Raw genomic sequence first — 18210 nt, 5'->3', positions numbered from 1 at the left:
CTGCTGGGGCGGGAGGGGGTGGGTGCTTCGGCCCAGGCGTCAGAGGGCAGGCCTGGGGAGGACTGGGGTTGGCTGGGTGTGGTGAGCCACAGTCGGGGGAGCATTGGGGGAGGCCTGGGCCCTCCAGAGAGGCAGGGCACCGTTGCTGGGGGCACAGGAGGAGAGGGGTGGGCCGCCTGAGGAGCATCCTCTGCAGGAGCTCTCAGGCAGCAGGGCACTGGCAACACGAGTTCCAGGGGTGGGTGTGAGCCGCCCTGCTGCCATCCTGGGCTCCAGAGGCGGGAACAGACCCCTGCTGCTGCAGAGGGTCCCACGACCAGGCACCAACTCCCACCCGACTTCCTGGGAGCACACGTAACCGCCACCTAGGGTCCCGCAACCAGGAGCCAGCCGCTTTCCCCTGCCTTCCGGGCAAGTGCACGGGCCGTGTTCCCGCACACCCCTCTCCAGGGCTAACAGCCAGCACACACAGAGGAAAGACCGCAAGCACCCAAACTAAAAACAGCCCTCACGCCAACAAACATTAAACCCGTACACGCTAGGCAGGAGCACGCCCACACAAAAACAGCCCTCCAAGACCACAGTTGATAACTGTTTCTCCTAAACTCACAGAAAAAGAGAAATACAAGCAAAATGAAGAAGCGGAGGAGCCACTCCCAGTTAAAAGGCCAAGAGAATTCCCCTGAAGGAACAGTGAAGCGGACCTCTTCAGTCGGACGGACAGACAGCGAGGCCACAACGGAGGTAATGAAATGCTGAAGGGACTGACAAAGCCTACCTACAGAAATGCAGGCTACTGGGAAAAGGAACTAGAAACCAGACGGAGCCAAGAAGCATTTACTGGTGAGATGACAGCTGAGCTAAAGGCAACGAAGAGCAGGACGAATAAGGCAGAAGAAAGAATAAGCGATCTGGAAGAAAGAATTATGGAAATTACCCAATCAACACATTAGAGAGCAAATGAAAAAAAAAGGAATATAAGAGACCTATGGAAGAGTCTGAAGCGTGCCAATATACCTAACAGGGATTACAGAAGGGGAGAAAGACAAAGGGGACTGAAAATATATTGAAGAATTAGGGCTGAAAACTTCCCAAAGCTAAAGAAGGAAATACATATCCAGATATAGGAAGCACGGAGGTCTCAAACAGACCCATACCATGACATATTATAATAAAAATGGCAAAAGTTAAAGATAAAAGGGGATTCTAAAGAAGCAAGAGAAAAAGTTCATTACAAGGGAACCCCCATAACGCTATGGGCTGATTTCACCACAGAAACACCGCTGGCCAGAAGGGAAGGGCAAAATATATTCACAGTCTCAAAATACTCTAGCTACCCACCAAGATTATCATTTAGAATAGAAGGAAAAGATATTGAAAGATTTTCTTTAAATAGAAAAGAAGCAAGAAGATATAGAAAGGAGGAAATCATAATCAGAAAGTAAATTACTTAAACTAGCAACACACAGATAAAAAAGAAAAAAAAAACTGTTTGTGAAACCAACAGTAAATAGAAGGAACAGCAAAAGGATAAACATGAAGATGTAAAACAGGACCCCAAAATCATAAAATACGGGCAAGGAGAGTAAGAAAATGTAGACTCCGTTTTTTTTTGGGAATGTGTTTGAGCCTATGTGACTATCAGTCTACAGCAAGCAGATATAAGAAGGTATTAACATACTTCAAAAACCAGGCACCCATGAGTCAAAAACTTACAATAAAGCCACAAAAACCAAAAGGAAAAGAACACAAGCATAAAAAACAAGGAAAACATCACACCACAGACAGAAGAGTAAAACCAAGGAAAAACAAAGAACAAACTGGAAAACAAGGCTTAATTTGGCAATGAATAATATGTATCAATAATTACCTTAAATGTCAATGGACTGAATACTCCAATCAAAACCCATCGAGTGGCAGACTGGATTTAAAAAAAAAAAAAAGCCTACAATCTGCTGCCAACAAGAGACCCATCTTAGGGCAAAGGATACTCACAGATTGAAAGTGGGGGCATGGAAAAAGATATTCATGCAAATGGAAGTAACAAAAAAGCTGGAGTTACACCATTTATATCAAACAAAATAGACTGTAAAGCAAAACAGAAGGACACAAAATAATGATAAAGAGATCAATACAAGAAGAGGATTTTACACTGGTCAACATACATACATCTAATATAGGAGCACCCAAGTACATAAAGCGAGTATTAATGGACAGAAAGGGGGAACTGATGGGAATACTACAATAGTAGGAGACTTCAAAACCCCACTGACATCAAGGGACAGATCTTCTAGACAGAAGATCAATAAGGCAACAGAGAACCTAAATGACACAACAGAACAGATAGATTTAATTGATATTTTCAGGATATTATATCCCGAAACTAACAAACAAAAAACACAGAGTACACATTCTTTTCCGGTGCACATGAGACAGTCCCTGGGACTGACCACATACCAGGGCACAAACCTGACCTCAACGCATTTGAGAGTATGGAAATCACGCCGAGCATCTTCTCTGAACACAATGGCACAACACTGTGAATCACCCACAGGTTTCACTGTGACAAAGGGCACAAAACCTGCGACCTTCCTACACGCAAACAGCCAACACACATCCCTGCACCCGCATGTGAGTGCTGGCAGGACCGCTGCCACAGGGCTCAACATTATAAGAAAAGCTGCAGTGTTCAGTGGGGGAGTTCGCCACCTAGAGTCTGTCCAGTCCCTGCATGGGCAGGGATGGACCAAACAAAAATCTGTGAGATGTAGCAAAAACAGTTCTTAGAGGAAGGTTCATAGTGAAACAGGCATTCCTCAAAAGATGAAAAATCTCTAATAGACAACCTCACCTACCACCTAAAAGAAAAAGAAGAACAAAAAAACCTAAGGTCAGCAGGACAGAAAAAATAAAGATCAGGGAGGAAATAAAGTAGAAATTTTAAAAAACAGCAGGAAAAAAACCAGTAAAACCAAGAGTAGTGTTGCAGACATAAAGGTTTTGAACCTCTCTTTTCAAGGAGAAAGAAAAACGTAAAAATAGATTCCAACTGCATGCCATTCTGTAAATGGCAAAACTATGGAGATAATAAAAAGATCAATGGTTGCCAGGAGTTTGGGAGAGAGGAGACAGAGTGTTTAAGTTTTTATGAGCAGTGAAAATACTTTGAATGACATTATAAGGATGGATGTCCGTCATCATACTTCTGTCTAAAATACAACACCCAACACTATTCACTTCATTAAAGCGAACCCAAAGGAGAATGGTGCACTCTGGTGGGTATGATGGCTCAATACATTTCATTCTTGGTTTAAAAAGAAAAAAAAAAAGTACCACCCTGTTAATAATGGTTATGCAAGTGAGGGTCAAGGGTATATGGGGAATTTCTGTACCTTTCTGCCAATTTTGTTCTAAACCTAAAACTGCTTAAAAAAAAAAAGTCTCAAAAAGAATACTCAGGGTAGACATTTATGGCAAAATTTTTATTTCACTTTTACATATGTATACATGTTTTATACATTTGTGTTTTTGTTGGACTGATGTAAAATGTATTTTTTTAGACCAAAAATGTTTGCAGGCCACTATAGTTGAATTATACTGGCAAATAAAAGCACAAATTAACCTAAAAAAAAAGGACAAGAAATCAACCACAAGAAAAGAAATTGTTAAAAAACCCAACCATTACATGGAGACTAAACAACGCTCTACTAAAAAACCAATGGATCAATGAGGAAACCAAAAGGGAAATTAAAAACACCTTGAGACAAATGACAATGAAAACACAACCATACAAAACTTTATGAGATGTAGCAAAAGCAGTTCTTAGAGCAAAGTTCATAGTGATACAGGCATTCCTCAAAAGATGAAAAATCTCTAATAAACAACCTAACTGACCACCTAAAAGAATCAGAAAAAGAAGAACAAAAAGACCTAACTTCAGGAGAACAGAAATAATAAAGATCAGGGAGGAAATAAAGTAGAGATTTAAAAAACAGCAGGAAAAAAAAAAATCAATAAAACCAAGAAGAAATGGACGACTTTCTAGAAACTTACAGCACACCAAAACAGAATCTAAAAGAAATCATCTGAACAGACTCACCACTAGGCGTGAAATAGAATCTGTAATTTTAAAACTCCCTACAAAGAAAAGGGGAAGATCAGATGGCTTCACAGGCGAATTCTACCAGACACACAAAGAACTTACACCACATTTCTTCTTAAATTGTTCCAGAAGATTTAGGAGGAAGGAACTCCAAAGACATGCTCTGAAGCCACATCACCCTGACTGTGGTTGTTTAGCGGATAAATGGTGCCTCTTTGTGACCCCATGGACTGCAGCCTGCTGGGCTCCTCCGTCCATGGGATTTCCCAGGCAAGAATACTGGAGTGAGTTGTCATTTTCTTCTGCAGGGGATCTTCCCAAGCCAGGGATCGAACCCCCATCTCTTACATTGAGGGCAGATTCTTTACTGCTAAGCTACCAAGGCAAGCCCATCACCCTGCTACCAAAACCAAAGATACCACCATAAAAGAAAATTACAGGAAAATACTGTTGATGAATATAGATGTAAAAATCCTCAACAAAATATTAGCAAACCAATTCAACATATAAAAAAAAAAAAAAATCATACGCCATGACCAAGTGGGATTCATCCCAAGTTCATAAGGATGGCTCAACATACACACAAATCAATTAATGTAATACACATCACTAACAAAAGAAAAATAAAAAACCACATGATCATCTCATGAGGAACAAGCATTTGACAAAATTCAACATCCATTCATGATAAAACTTTCACCAAAGTAGGTATACAGGAAATGAATCTCAATATAATAAAAGCTATTTATGACAAACCAACAGCCAATATAATACTCAACAGTAGAAAAGTTGAAAGCCTTCCTGCTAAAATCTGGAACAAGACAAGGATATCCATTCTCACCACTTCTATTCAACATATTAATGGAAGTCCTAGCCTCAGCAATCAGACAAGAGAGAGAAATTAAAGTTTCCAATTTGGAAAGGAAGAGGTAAAATACTACATGCAGATGACAGGATACTACATATAGAAAACTCTATAGACTTAGAGTTGGTCCATAAAGAAGGCTGAGTGCCAAAGAACTGATGCTTTCAAACTGCAGTGCTGCAGAAGACCCTTGAGAAATGGAAGCCATCTCATGTTCTTGGATTGGAAGAATATTGTTAAAATGGCCATACAACCCAAAGCAATCTACAGATTTAATGCAATCACTATCAAATGACCCATGACATTTTTCACAGACCTAGAATAATCTGAAATTTTATATGGAGGAATAAAAGAACCAGAATTGCCAAAGCAGAGCTATAAAATCAAAGTAGGAGGCATAACTCTTCCAGATTCTGGAAACACTACAAAGCCACACCAATGAAGACACCGTGGTACTGGTACAGAAACAGGCATACGGATCAACGGAACAGAGAGCACAGCAGTAACCCACACACCTGTGGCCAACATCTCCTCCTGCTTCACTGACTATGCCAAAGCCTTTGACTGTGCGGATCACAGCAAACTGTGCACATTTCTTCAAGAGATGGGAATACCAGACCACCTGACCTGCCTCCTGAGAAATCTGTGTGCAGGTCAAGAAGCAACAGTGAGAACTGGACATGGAACAACAGACTGGTTCTAAATAGGAAAAGGAGTACGTTAAGGCTGTATATTGTCACCCTGCTTATTTAACTTATATGCAGAGTACATCATGAGAAACGCTGGGCTGGATGAAGCACAAGCTGGAATCAAGATTGCTGGGAGAAATAGCAATCACCTCAGATATGCAGATGACACCACCCTTATGGCAGAAAGTGAAGAGGAACTAACAAGCCTCTTGATGAAAGTGAAAGAGGAGAGTGAAAAAGTTGGCTTAAAGCTCAACATTCAGAAAACTAAGATCATGGTATCTGGTCCCATCTCTTCATGGCAAATAGATGTAGAAACAGTGGAAACAGTGAGAGACTTTATTTTGGGGGGCTCCAAAATCACTGCAGATGATGACTGCGGCCATGAAATTAAAAGATGCTTGCTCCTTGGAAAAAAGTTATGACCAACCTAGACAGCATGTTAAAAAGCAGAGACATTATTTTGCTGACAAAGGTCCGTCTAGTCAAAGCTACAGTTTTTCCAGTAGTCATGCATGGATGTGAGTGTTAGACTATAAGGAAAGCTGAGTGCCAAAGAACTGACGCTTTTGAACTGTGGTGTTGGAGAAGACTCTTGAGAGTCCCTTGGACTGCAAGGAGATCCAACTAGTCCATCCTAAAGGAAACCAGTCTAGAATATTCATTGGAAGGACTGATGCTGAAGCTGAAGCTCCAATACTTTGGCCACCTGATGTGAAGAACTGACTCACTGGAAAAGACCCTGATGCTGGGAAAGATTGAAGGCAGGAGGAGAAGGGGATGACAGAGGATGAGATGGCTGGATAGCATTACTGACTCAATGGACGTTGAGTTTGAGTCAACTCTGGGAGTTGGTGATGGACAAGGAGGCCTGGCGTGGTGCAATCTATGGGGTGGCAAAGAGTCAGACACAACTGAGCAACTAAACTGAACTGCTGGCCAATTAATTTTTGATAAAGGAGGCAAGAATATAAAATGGGTAAAGTCTCCTCAGGGGTGTTGGGTAAGTTTGACAGCTGCATGTAAATCAATGAAGTTAGAACACACACTCTTGCCATGCACAAAAATAAACTCAAAATGGCTTAAAGACATAAACGTAAGACATGACACCATAAAAATCCTTTCCAAAAGCACAGGCAAAACATTTTCTGACCTAAATGTTTTTCTCAGGTGAGTCTCCCAAGCCAATAGAAATAAAAACAAAGATAAACAGAACTGAATCAAATGTCCACGTTTTGGCATTGCAAAGAAAGCCATTATTTAAAAATTAAAAAAAAAAATGAAAAGAAAACCTAAGAAGTGGGAGAAAATATTTGCAAATGATGTGACCAACAAGGGCTTAATCTCCAAATTATACAAACAGCTCATATAACTCAACAACAAAAAACAAACAACCCAATCAAAAAATGGGCAGAATCTTAATAGACATTTCTCCAAAGAAGACATACAGACGACCAATACCCACATGAAAAGATGCTCAACATCACTAAACATCAGTCAGTTCAGCTGCTCAGTTGTGTCCGACTCTTTGTGACCCCATGAACTGCAGCACGCCAGGCTTCCCTGTCCTTCACCAACTCCTGGAGCTTGCTCAAAGTCATGTCCATCCAACCATCTCATCCTCTGTCATCTCCTTCTCCTCCTGCCTTCAATCTTTCCCAGCATCAAGATCTTTTCCAATGAGTCAGTTCTTTGCATCAGGTGGCCAAAGGATTGGAGCTTCAGCATCAGACCTTCCAATGAATATTCAAGACTGATTTCCTTTAGGATGGACTGGTTGGATCTCCTTGCAGTCCAAAGGACTCTCAAGAGTCTTCTCCAACACCACAGTTCAAAAGCATCAATTCTTCGGTGCTCAGCTTTCTTTATGGTCCAACTCTCACATGCATACATGACTACTGGAAAAACTGTAGCTTTGACTAGACAGACCTTTGTCGGCAAAGTAATGTCTCTACTTTTTAATATGCTATCTAGGTTGGTCTTAGCCCTTCTTCCAAGGAGCAAACATCTTTTAATTTCATGGCTGCAGTCACCATCTGCAGTGATTTTGGAGCCCTCCAAAATAAAGTCTCTCACTGTTTCCATTGTTTCCCCATCTATTTGCCATGAAGTGATGGAACTGGATGCCATGATCTTAGTTTTCTGAATGCTGAGTTTCAAGCCAACTTTTTCACTCTCCTCTTTCACTTTCATCAAGAGGCTCTTCAGTTCTTCTTCGTTTTCTGCCATAAGGGTGGTGTCATCTGCATATATGAGGTTATTGATAGTTCTCCTGGCAATCTTGATTCTAGCTTGTGCTTCAACCAGCCTGGCATTTCACATGATGTACTCTGCATATAAGTTAAATAAGCAGGGTGACAATATACAGCCTTGATGTACTCCTTTCCCAATTTGGAATCAGTCTGTTGTTCCTAGTCCAGTTCTAACTGTTGCTTCTTGACCTGCACACAGATTTCTCAGGAGGCCGGTAAGATGGTCTGGTATTCCCATCTCTTGAAGAAATTTCCACAGTTTGTTGTGATCCACACAGTCAAAGGCCTTAGTCAATAAGGCAGAAGTAGATGTTTTTCTGGAACTCTCTTGCTTTTTCTAAGATCCAACAGATGTTGGCAATTTCTTCTTTGGATCACTAACCATCAGAGAAATGCAAATCAGAACTACAACAAGGTACCACCTCACACTGGTCAGAATGGCCAGTATAAACAAAGTCTACAAACAATAAATGCTGGAGAGGGTATGGAGAAAAGGGAATCTACACTGTTGGTGGGAATACAAACTGGCACAATTACTAAAGGAGATGAGTATGGAGTATGGAGGTTCCTTAAAAAACTAAAAATGGAACTACCATGTGACTCAATAATCCTATTCCCACTCTATGTATGGGAAAACCATAATTTGAAAAGATACATGGACCCCAATGTTCATCACAGTGCTATTTACCATAGCTAAGAAATGGAAGCCACTTAAATGTCCACTGACAATGGAATAAAGACAATGTAGTGTATCTATATAATGAAACGTTACTCAGCCATAAAAAAGAATGAAATAATGCCATTTTCAGCAACATGGATGGACTTATAGATTATCACACTAAGTGAAGCAAGATAGACAGAGAAAGGTAAATATCACATGTGTTCACTCATTTATGGAATCTACCTAAAAAAAAAAGGATACTAAGGAACTTATTTACAAAACAGAAAGACTCACAGATTTCAAAAACAAAGTTACGGTTACCAAAGGGGAAATGTGGGAGAGAGGGATAAATTAAAAGCTTGGGATTAACATACACACACGCTACTATATATAAAATAGATAACCAATAAGAATTACTGTATAACATGGAATTCTACTCATTAGATGGTGACTGCAGCCATGAAATTAAAAGACGCTTACTCCTTGGAAGGAAAGTTATGACCAACCTAGATAGCATATTCAAAAGCAGAGACATTACTTTGCCAACAAAGGTTCGTCTAGTCAAGGCTATGGTTTTTCCAGTGGTCATGTATGGATGTGAGAGTTGGACTGTGAAGAAGGCTGAGCGCCGAAGAATTGATGCTTTTGAACTGTGGTGTTGGAGAAGACTCTTGAGAGTCCCTTGGACTGCAAGGAGATCCAACCAGTCCATTCTGAAGGAGATCAGCCCTGGGATTTCTTTGGAAGGAATGATGCTAAAGCTGAAACTCCAGTACTTTGGCCACCTCATGTAAAGAGCTGACTCACTGGAAAAGACTCTGATGCTGGGAGGGATTGGGGGCAGGAGGAGAAGGGGACGACAGAGGATGAGATGGCTGGATGGCATCACTGACTCGATGGACGTGAGTGTGAGTGAACTCCGGGAGTTGGTGATGGACAGGGAGGCCTGGCGTGCTGCGATTCATGGGGTCGCAAAGAGTCGGACACGACTGAGCGACTGATCTGATCTGATCTGATGTGTAAAGAATCTGAAAATGAATGAATGCAGGTATAACTGAATCACTTTCCCACACACTTGAAACTAACACAATATTGTAAATCAATTATAATCCAATAAAATTTTAAAAAAAGAAAATGCACTGATTGAAAAACAAGAAAAATTATTTTCAAATTCACCTACCAACACAGGGGACAAAGGTTCAATCCCTGGTCCAGGAAGATCCCACATGCCATGGAGCAAAGAAGTCCGGGCGCTACAACTACCGAGCCAGCGCTTCCTGAGCCTGCAAGCCGCAACTACTGAGGCTATGTGCTGCAAGGAGTGAAGCCTGCACGCCCTAGGGCCTGTGCACCACAAGAGAGGCCCCTGCAGCCAGAAGCCTGGCACTGCAAAGAAGAGGAGCCCCCACTCTGCAACTAGAGAGAAGCCGCATGCAGCAACAAAGACCCAGCGCAGCCATAAATAAATAAATGAATCTTCCTTAAAAAAGAAAAAAAAAAACTATCTTCATTTACAGGCAGCATGACTGTCTACAAAGAAAATCCAAAGTAATCAACAAAGAAAACTACTAAAACTAATGTGAATCTATTCAGGTTGCAGGATAAAAGATTAATGTACAAAAATCAATCATATTTCGAGGACTTCCCTGGTGGTGTAGTGGCTACGACTCCATGTTCCCAATGCAGAGGCTGGAGTTCGAGTCCTGGTCAGAGAACTACTAGACCCTACGTGGTGGCATGACTTGTAACAGTTCACATACGGCAACTAACAGGCCCCACACACTTCCGCTAAGATCCAGTGTGGCCAAAGAAGTAAACAACATTTTTTTTTTTTAATGGAAAAAATGTTTAAAAATCAATTATATTTCTATTTACAACAATGAATGATCAAAATTTGAATTTAAAATGTCATTTACAATAATATGTCATAACACTTATGGATACATAGACAAAAGATGTGCACAATTTGTACACTGAAAACTCCATAACATACTGAAGGAAATTTTATTTTTTTTTTTAATTTTATTTTTTAAACTTTACCTAATTAGTTTTGCCAAATATCAAAATGAATCCGCCACAGGTATACATGTGTTCCCCATCCTGAACCCTCCTCCCTCCTCCCTCCCCATACCATCCCTCTGGGTCATCCCAGTGCACTAGCCCCAAGCATCCAGTATCGTGCATCGAACCTGGACTGGCATCTTGTTTCATACATGATATTTTACATGTTTCAATGCCATTCTCCCAAATCTTCCCACCCTCTCCCTCTCCCACAGAGTCCAGAAGACTGTTCTATACATCAGTGTCTCTTTTGCTGTCTCGTACACAGGGTTATTGTTACCATCTTTCTAAATTCCATATATATGCGTTAGTAAACTGTATTGGTGTTTTTCCTTCTGGCTTACTTCACTCAAAAACAGTGGTTAGATGCCACGAAGTAGGTGGCAATGCCTTAACCGTATGTGTGTTGTCAGGCCCGAGAGCCTCTTCCATCCTTGTCAAGGGGAGTGCTAACCTTCTCTACTTTCATACAACACTGAGGGAAATTTTAAAAACACCTAAATATAAGGAGAGATAAGCCAGGCTTATGAGTTGAAAGGCTTAGTACTTCTAAGATGTCAAGTCTCTGCAAATTGATCTATGGATTCACCATCATCCTAATCAGGATCCCAGCAAGCTTTTTTGTAGAAATTGACGAGATGGGTCCATAATTTGTATGGAAATGCCACTAACCTAGTACAGCTAAAACAAGTTTGAAAGATAATTAAGTTCAAGGACTAAGAAAGCCTGATTTCAAGACTTACTATAAAGCTATAGTTATCAAGACAGTGCGTCTGCTGTAAAGATAGGCAATTCGATCAATGGGAAATACTGAGAGTACAGAAATAGTTCCGTAATTATTTGGACAAATAATTTTTAACAAAACTGTAAGAGGCAATTTGGTGGGAAATGGGTGGTCATTTCAACACATGGTGCTAAGAACTGAATGTCACAGATAAAACATGAGTATCAACCTAAACCTCACACCATACACAAAAAACCATGTCAAAATGGATCACAGGCCTAAACTACAGAACTTCTAGAAACATACGAGAAAACCTTTAAGGCCTTGAGTTAGGCAAAGATCTCATATGTAATACCAAAAGCATGATTCGTAAGAAAAATACTGATAAACTGACCTACCTCAAAATGAAAAACTTCAAAAGACAGTTAAAGAATACAAAGGTAAGCCACAGACTGGGGAAAAAAATTTGCAAAACATATCTGATAAAGGATTTATATTCAGAACATATTAAGAACGCCCAAAATTCAATGGTAAGACAATAAACAATCTAACGGGAAAAAAAAAAAAAAAAAGGCAAAACAACCAACCAACCAAATATTAGAACAGACATTTCAGCAAAGAAAATAAATGGAGAGCAAAAATCACATAAAAAGACACTTAACAGCATTAGTCATTACAGAAATGCAAACTAAAACCACAATGAGATACCACTGTCCACATCCATAGGAGTGGCTAAAATGACAAAGACTGACCCACCAAGTGTTGGCAAAGACTTAGCGGAACTGGAAGCATCATACACTTCTGGTGGGAATGTAAAATGGTACAATTTTTCGAGAAACATTTTGGAAGTTTCTTAAAAAGTGAAACACACACCTATCAAATGATCTACTCCATTCTACTCCTAAGAAAAATGATGGCATGCATCTTGCATGAAAACCTTTATGATAGCCTTACATGTAATGGGTAAAAACTGGAAAAACCCAAATGTCCATAAACAGATGAATGAATAAAATGCATTATATGCCATACAGTGGACCACTCCCTATCAATAAAAACAAATGAAAACTTACGGACACACGTAACAACATGGGTGACTCTCAAAAACAATCAAGTTAAAGAGGCCAGGCAAAAAGGAGTGCATGCTGTAAAATACAAAATTCTAGAAAAAGCAAGCTAACCTACAGTGACAGAAAGCAGATCGGGGCTTCCTAGAGCTGAAGTAGAGAAGGGCTGGGAGGAAGGGGATGACAAAGGCACATGAGGAAAACTCTGTGGGACATGAACACATTCATTATCTTGATTACAATGCTAGTTTCATGGGTATATGCATAATCTACACTACATCAAACTGTATACTTTAAAGATGCACAGTTCATTGTAGTGCAATTAAATCTCAATATTTAAAATCAACAGGACTTCGTATCTAATGATGGAGCAGGAGTTACAGAGAACAGATGCACAAGACCCATTAGAATCAAATTTCAATCTACTATAATTACTACTGTATCTCCAGTGCCTCAATCAGTACTTGGTATAGCACAAGCTCAACCAACACTTGTAAACAAACCGCACCCCTCATGCCACAGCAAGAACACACAGGTGAGGGCAGGACAGAGGCCGAGGCTGTGCTAGGTGCTTTCAACCAAACCCTGACAGCATAACAAAACTCTCCTCCAGTCAGGATCCTTTGATTATGTTTATCATTATTTCTCACAGTGATCTGGCCTTACACGTTAACAATTTATATAGATACTGACACAGATTTATGCTCTAAAATTCATGGTAAACCAGTAACATTCTTAGCCTTACAGGAGTTTTGTTACCCATGGCTCTATTCCAAGTGCCACGAGGAGAATGTGTTTCTTTGACGTCCCCACAGACAATCCACATCTTCACTTTTAGTTTCTTTAGTGGAAACACGATCAGATTTATGTTTTCTGGTCTAAGTTATCTTAGGACCTATTTGGTACATTTAGTTCAGTTTAGTCGCTCTGTCGTGTCTGACTCTTTGCGACCCGTGAACCACAGCACAGCAGGCCTCCCTATCCACCACCAACTCCCGGAGTTCACCCAAACTCATGTCCATTGAGTCAGTGATGCCATCTAACCATCTCATCCTCTGTTGTCCCCTTCTCCTCCTGCTTTCAATCTTTTCCAACATCAGGGTCTTTTCAAATGAGTCAGCTCTTCACATCAGGTGGCTAAAATATATTTAAGCTTCCTGTTAAAACAGACTCAATCTATTCCACTGGTTTACAAAGCCTTTGAAGAAGCACACAATTTTTCTGATGATCTGAATTTTCTGATTAACAATAAAAAACCCACCTCTGTGTTCTAAAACACAGACGAAGTGTTTTGATCCTTAGAAGATATCATGAATTGATTTTCTTCCAATGGCGCAGCAGATGTTTCAATTACAAATTCTAGTATTTGTAATCACTACGCACTGTACATTCTCACTGGAGGTCTGTGACTGACTATGCTATGGTATGGTTAAGCTTCCAAGAGGCAAAGACCATTCCCAGATTCTAAGGGGCAGTGTGTGTGTCCTAATTTAGCCAACCTCAAACACCACCAGCGGCCACAAGGGTAAAGACATACAGGTTTAATTACGTCCTGTCTCAAAAAAGCTCAAAGCACGTGTCCTTGACAGTGGAGAAATAACATTTCCAATAAATAACGGCTATCCAGGAAGAGGTGGGCAAGCATTTGGCTGGATGGGTATATTGCTAATGAGAATAAAGTGAAATGTGATAACCATATCTCATTACAGGTAAGCAAAATCCCAGGTTATGGTAAAGAAGTTTTTGAAAGAATTATTTTGTTAATTAGTATAATTTATACAACAAGGTGGAAAAGAAGGCAATGGCACCCCACTCCAGTACTCTTGCCTGGAGAATCCCATGGATGGAGGAGCCTGGTGGGCTGCAGTCCATGGGGTCACCAAGAGTCAGACACGACTGAGCGACTTCACTTTCACTTTTCACTTTCATGCATTGGAGAAGGAAATGGCAACCCACTCCAGTGTTCTTGCCTGGAGAATCCCAGGGACGGGGGAGCCTGGTGGGCTGCCGTCTATGGGGTCGCACAGAGTCAGACACGACTGAAGCGACTTAGCAGCAGCAGCAGCATACAACAAGGTAGCCATGTTTCTGAGAAGGCACCTAGGAAGATGGGAAAGTGACGAAGAGAAGCGAAGTGAACTAGTATGATTACATGCCTGGTACCGTGTACATGTTACTTGACACCTATGACATTCCCATGAAGGAGCTGTAACTGCCTCCTCTTACAGATGAGAGAACTGACGGCAAAGTGAAGTAGCCTGCCCCACGGCCACACCTCTGACCACACTGGAGCTCTTGGTTTCTAGTTCAGGCCTGCTGGCTCCAAAATCATGATATTCTCATTACTCTATGCAAGTTACATAGGAAGATTCCAACAGAAGAAAAGCAAATAATATGCCTGGCTTATTTTTGCTGATGAGAATGCCAGCTAAAAGCTGCTATGACAGACTGAGTCACAGTGGACTGACTTACTTCAAGGAGGAATCGCCAACGCCAATACACCCTCGCAAGCTCAGCTTCCTCAGGAACCCACCACATCGCTTTGAGATGTTTTCCACCACTCGACCCTTCAATGGAGAAAGTTGGAAAAAATCTTATTCATGCTGCTTATCTAACAGCAAAATAACCTGAAGTTTAGGAACTAAATATGTATTTCCAGGTGTAACAGACGATATTTTAGAACATTCTTCCAACACCCCACTTCTGCTCCTAGTGTATAAAGGGACTGCAAGCACTGAAAAAACGTTTTCAGTTAAAACATTAAGTCTTTTTAAAAATTACACACTCTCTTGGAGGTAGGCCTCCCTGAGCCAGGGCTCATGGCTACTCCACAAATTCTAAAGGCTTTTTGAGGCCAGCTATGGCAACACTGGCTGCTGGGCAGAGATCTAAAACAACATTGCTTAAAAAAAAAAGAAAATCTATTTAAGCTAAACAGTACTACTCTAAAAATATGAAAATGCAACCTAAAATCTACCCCTCTTTCTTCTCAGCAATCCCCTATTTAAACACATTTGCTTTGAAAAGGTAACTTTGACTGGGTACTGGCAGATATATGAGAACACTGATTAAACACTTCCACTTTTTCAGGCATGATTTTAATACTTTCTTGTATCTGTTAAGGCTCATTTAATATTCACAATAACTGTGCTAGTGACTACTCTTCCATGAACTAAGGAAGAGAATGTCTGAAATACAGGAAATCCCTTGGGATGTCTCTCAGTATTAATATGCCCTAGGATTAAAGTCAACGGGAAACTGAAGCCAGTCCAAAGAGGACTATTCATGGCTTTGGGAATGGCAGTTTGGGTCAGTCCACCAAGTAAGGAACCACGACCAGCTGAGGGGCTTGCTGAAGACAGAAAGAATGCAGAATGTGTGGCAGAAGGTAGCTGTAAGTGCCAAGTCTGACCACGTGAGCAGTTATAGAGATTAGGACTGTAATGGCTGTACTTTCTCCCTATTTTGTTATGACTGTGTGTGTACAGAACAAATATTTTTCTGTCTTTCCTGTCTTTTCCCCTTTCTGTGTGATATGAGATGTACTGACTTTGTATCATAGTAAAGTTCTTTCAATTCTGCATTCACGTGCTGAAGGCGCCGAGCGTCAGCAAGAATGAGTATCACTCTAGGACTTTGCCTCTGCTTCTGAGGAGGGGCTTAAGCGTGTTTTTGGTTGTACACTGGATAGCTGAATCACAGTAGGCGGAATCATGAGTGCGTACTGTCTTTATGTGGAGATTAAGTATGGTTTAAGGACATGCCTATGGGTGCAAGTTGACAAGGGGTGAACTCATGATGATTAATGTCATGGTCAACATGACTGGGTCACAGACAGCCAGTCTGTGACTTGGCCAAACATCATTCTGGGTGTTGTTGTCTGTAAGGGTTTCTGGATGAGATTAGCATCGGAATCAGCAGGCTGAGTAAAGCAGATTGTCCTTCCCAGCAGCGGTGAACAGAGCAAAAAGGGCTGACTGAGAGAGATCTCCTGCCTGACGGCTGAGCCAGACATTGCTCTTTTCTGGCCTTTGGACCTGGGCTGAAACATCAACTCCTCTTGGGTCTCGAACCTGCCAGCTTTCAGACTGGAATTCACACACTGGCTCTGCTGGCTCACAGTCCTTCTGACTTGGACTGGAGCTACAGCTCTCCTGGGCCTGCAGCTTGCGGACCGCACATCTGGGAACTTCTCAGCCTCCATCATCACATGACCCAATTCCTCATAAGGAATCTCTATGTCTGTTTCTATATACACACACAAAATCTTATTGGCTCTGTTTTTCTGGACAATCCAGACTAATACAGGGTGGATTCAATATCTTCATTTTGCAAATAAATAAAGTAAATGGTTACATTGCCATTACACTTCACTGAATAGCAGAGCTGGGGTTTATATCAAGTCTTTGTGACTCTAAGAGCTGTGTCCTCTGCATGATAACCACACCCACAAGGGAGGAAACACTGAGAAGGCATTTTGTTTCATTTGTAATACCGTCATCCTTACTTTACAAAGCAGCTATCTTGACACTGAACTCCAAGCCCTAAGAGTCCACCAGGACACATCAAACCACAGTATTATAGAAGCAAGATTCACACAGACTGGCTAACAACTTAAGCTGAAAATCCAAATTCTGATCTTGCTGGTGGCTTTATCTATGCTTTCTTGAGTCCTATCTATGTTAATAATTAGTTTTTGAGCCAAAACTCCAGAGACTTTTAAAATAAATTTGTCAGTGGCAGGGAAAAAAAAAAAAGATTATGAGTTGAAAATCCAAGATAAATATCTAATATTGAATAAAACTGCAAAAATAGCTCCACACCAATGTCTACAAATAAAGCACATCATTCTATTTTCTCCATTTCAAGTTAGTCACACTTACACAAACTTCCTATTCTTCCTTCTATGGAGTAGAAGTTTTTATATTGGAATTTAAAAAATTACATTCAGAATTTTCTGTTGCACTGTTTCTAAATAAGAGAAAAAAAATAAGCAAATCCTTTTCAAATGCAAATTCCAGTCAGCGACACTGTGTAACATAGAGAGTATGCTATAGGTAAGCATTTCAGAAAGAAAGGCGTTACAGAAAAATAAGGCCTAACAGAGGAGCCCTTGGACTTACGACTTTCAGATAAGACTATTTGGTTATTTCTCATTTTTGGCCTCACAGACTCTTAATAACCATGAAGACAACAAAATGTTCAGCTTTCAAAGGCATGGGAAATGCCTGAACGTCAGGGAAGCGAGACTTACTCAGGAGACAGCGATGCTCAGGGAGAGGCCCGGTGCACACCCCCAGCTGCACGCGCCATTCTGAGATCAATCTCTGCCTTTTCTCTGAGACTCAAACCATGAAGCCCACTGTTCACAGTATCTACTCTCTCCTTTCTTACTAGGTGAGTGACCTTGGGTAAGTTACTCAAACTTTTTTGTGCCTCAGTTTCTGCCATTTGTGTTTCTGAGAAGGCTAAAGTAATTAATACACAGAAAGTACTTAGAAGAGTACCCGGCACACGGTAAATACTCAGTATACCAGTCCTGCTCCTTGGCACTTTCTCTCTCCTCTCAACAGATCCACTTTTGTCCCAAACAAATGAATCTGAGACCATGAGTTTATCCATGGGATGCTTCCCAGGGTGACCACCCAGAGGTCCTATTAGCGTCCATCATTGGTGATTTAGTTGCTAAGTTGTGTCCGACTCTTGCGACCCCATGGACTCTAGCCCGCCAGGCTCCTCTGTCCATGGGATTCTCCAGGCCAGAATACTAGAGTGGGTTGCCATTCACTTCT

General features: G+C 41.0%; 1 protein-coding gene and 1 non-coding gene across 2 annotated transcripts in view; both read right to left on the bottom strand.

Annotated features, from left to right (window-relative positions):
• Positions 1 to 18210, bottom strand: part of FBXL2 (F-box and leucine rich repeat protein 2) — a 77307-nt gene that overhangs the window by 16645 nt on the left and 42452 nt on the right. The window contains exon 5 of the mRNA XM_086365705.1: positions 14891 to 14985. Coding sequence (XP_086221831.1) covers positions 14891 to 14985 — 95 coding nt within the window. The remainder of the gene's footprint in view (positions 1 to 14890; positions 14986 to 18210) is intronic.
• On the bottom strand, positions 10981 to 11106 carry LOC147347991 (U6atac minor spliceosomal RNA). The gene has a single exon (XR_015152005.1). It is a non-coding gene; the product is annotated as a U6atac minor spliceosomal RNA (small nuclear RNA).

This window comes from Bos grunniens, chromosome 22 (genome assembly GCF_055505025.1).
Source record: "Bos grunniens cultivar Pamir isolate PY7600 chromosome 22, Bosgru_T2T1.0, whole genome shotgun sequence".
Lineage (NCBI taxonomy): Eukaryota > Metazoa > Chordata > Mammalia > Artiodactyla > Bovidae > Bos > Bos grunniens.
The sequence above is the reverse complement of the archived record's forward strand: the minus strand, read 5'-3'. Positions and strand labels throughout refer to the sequence as shown.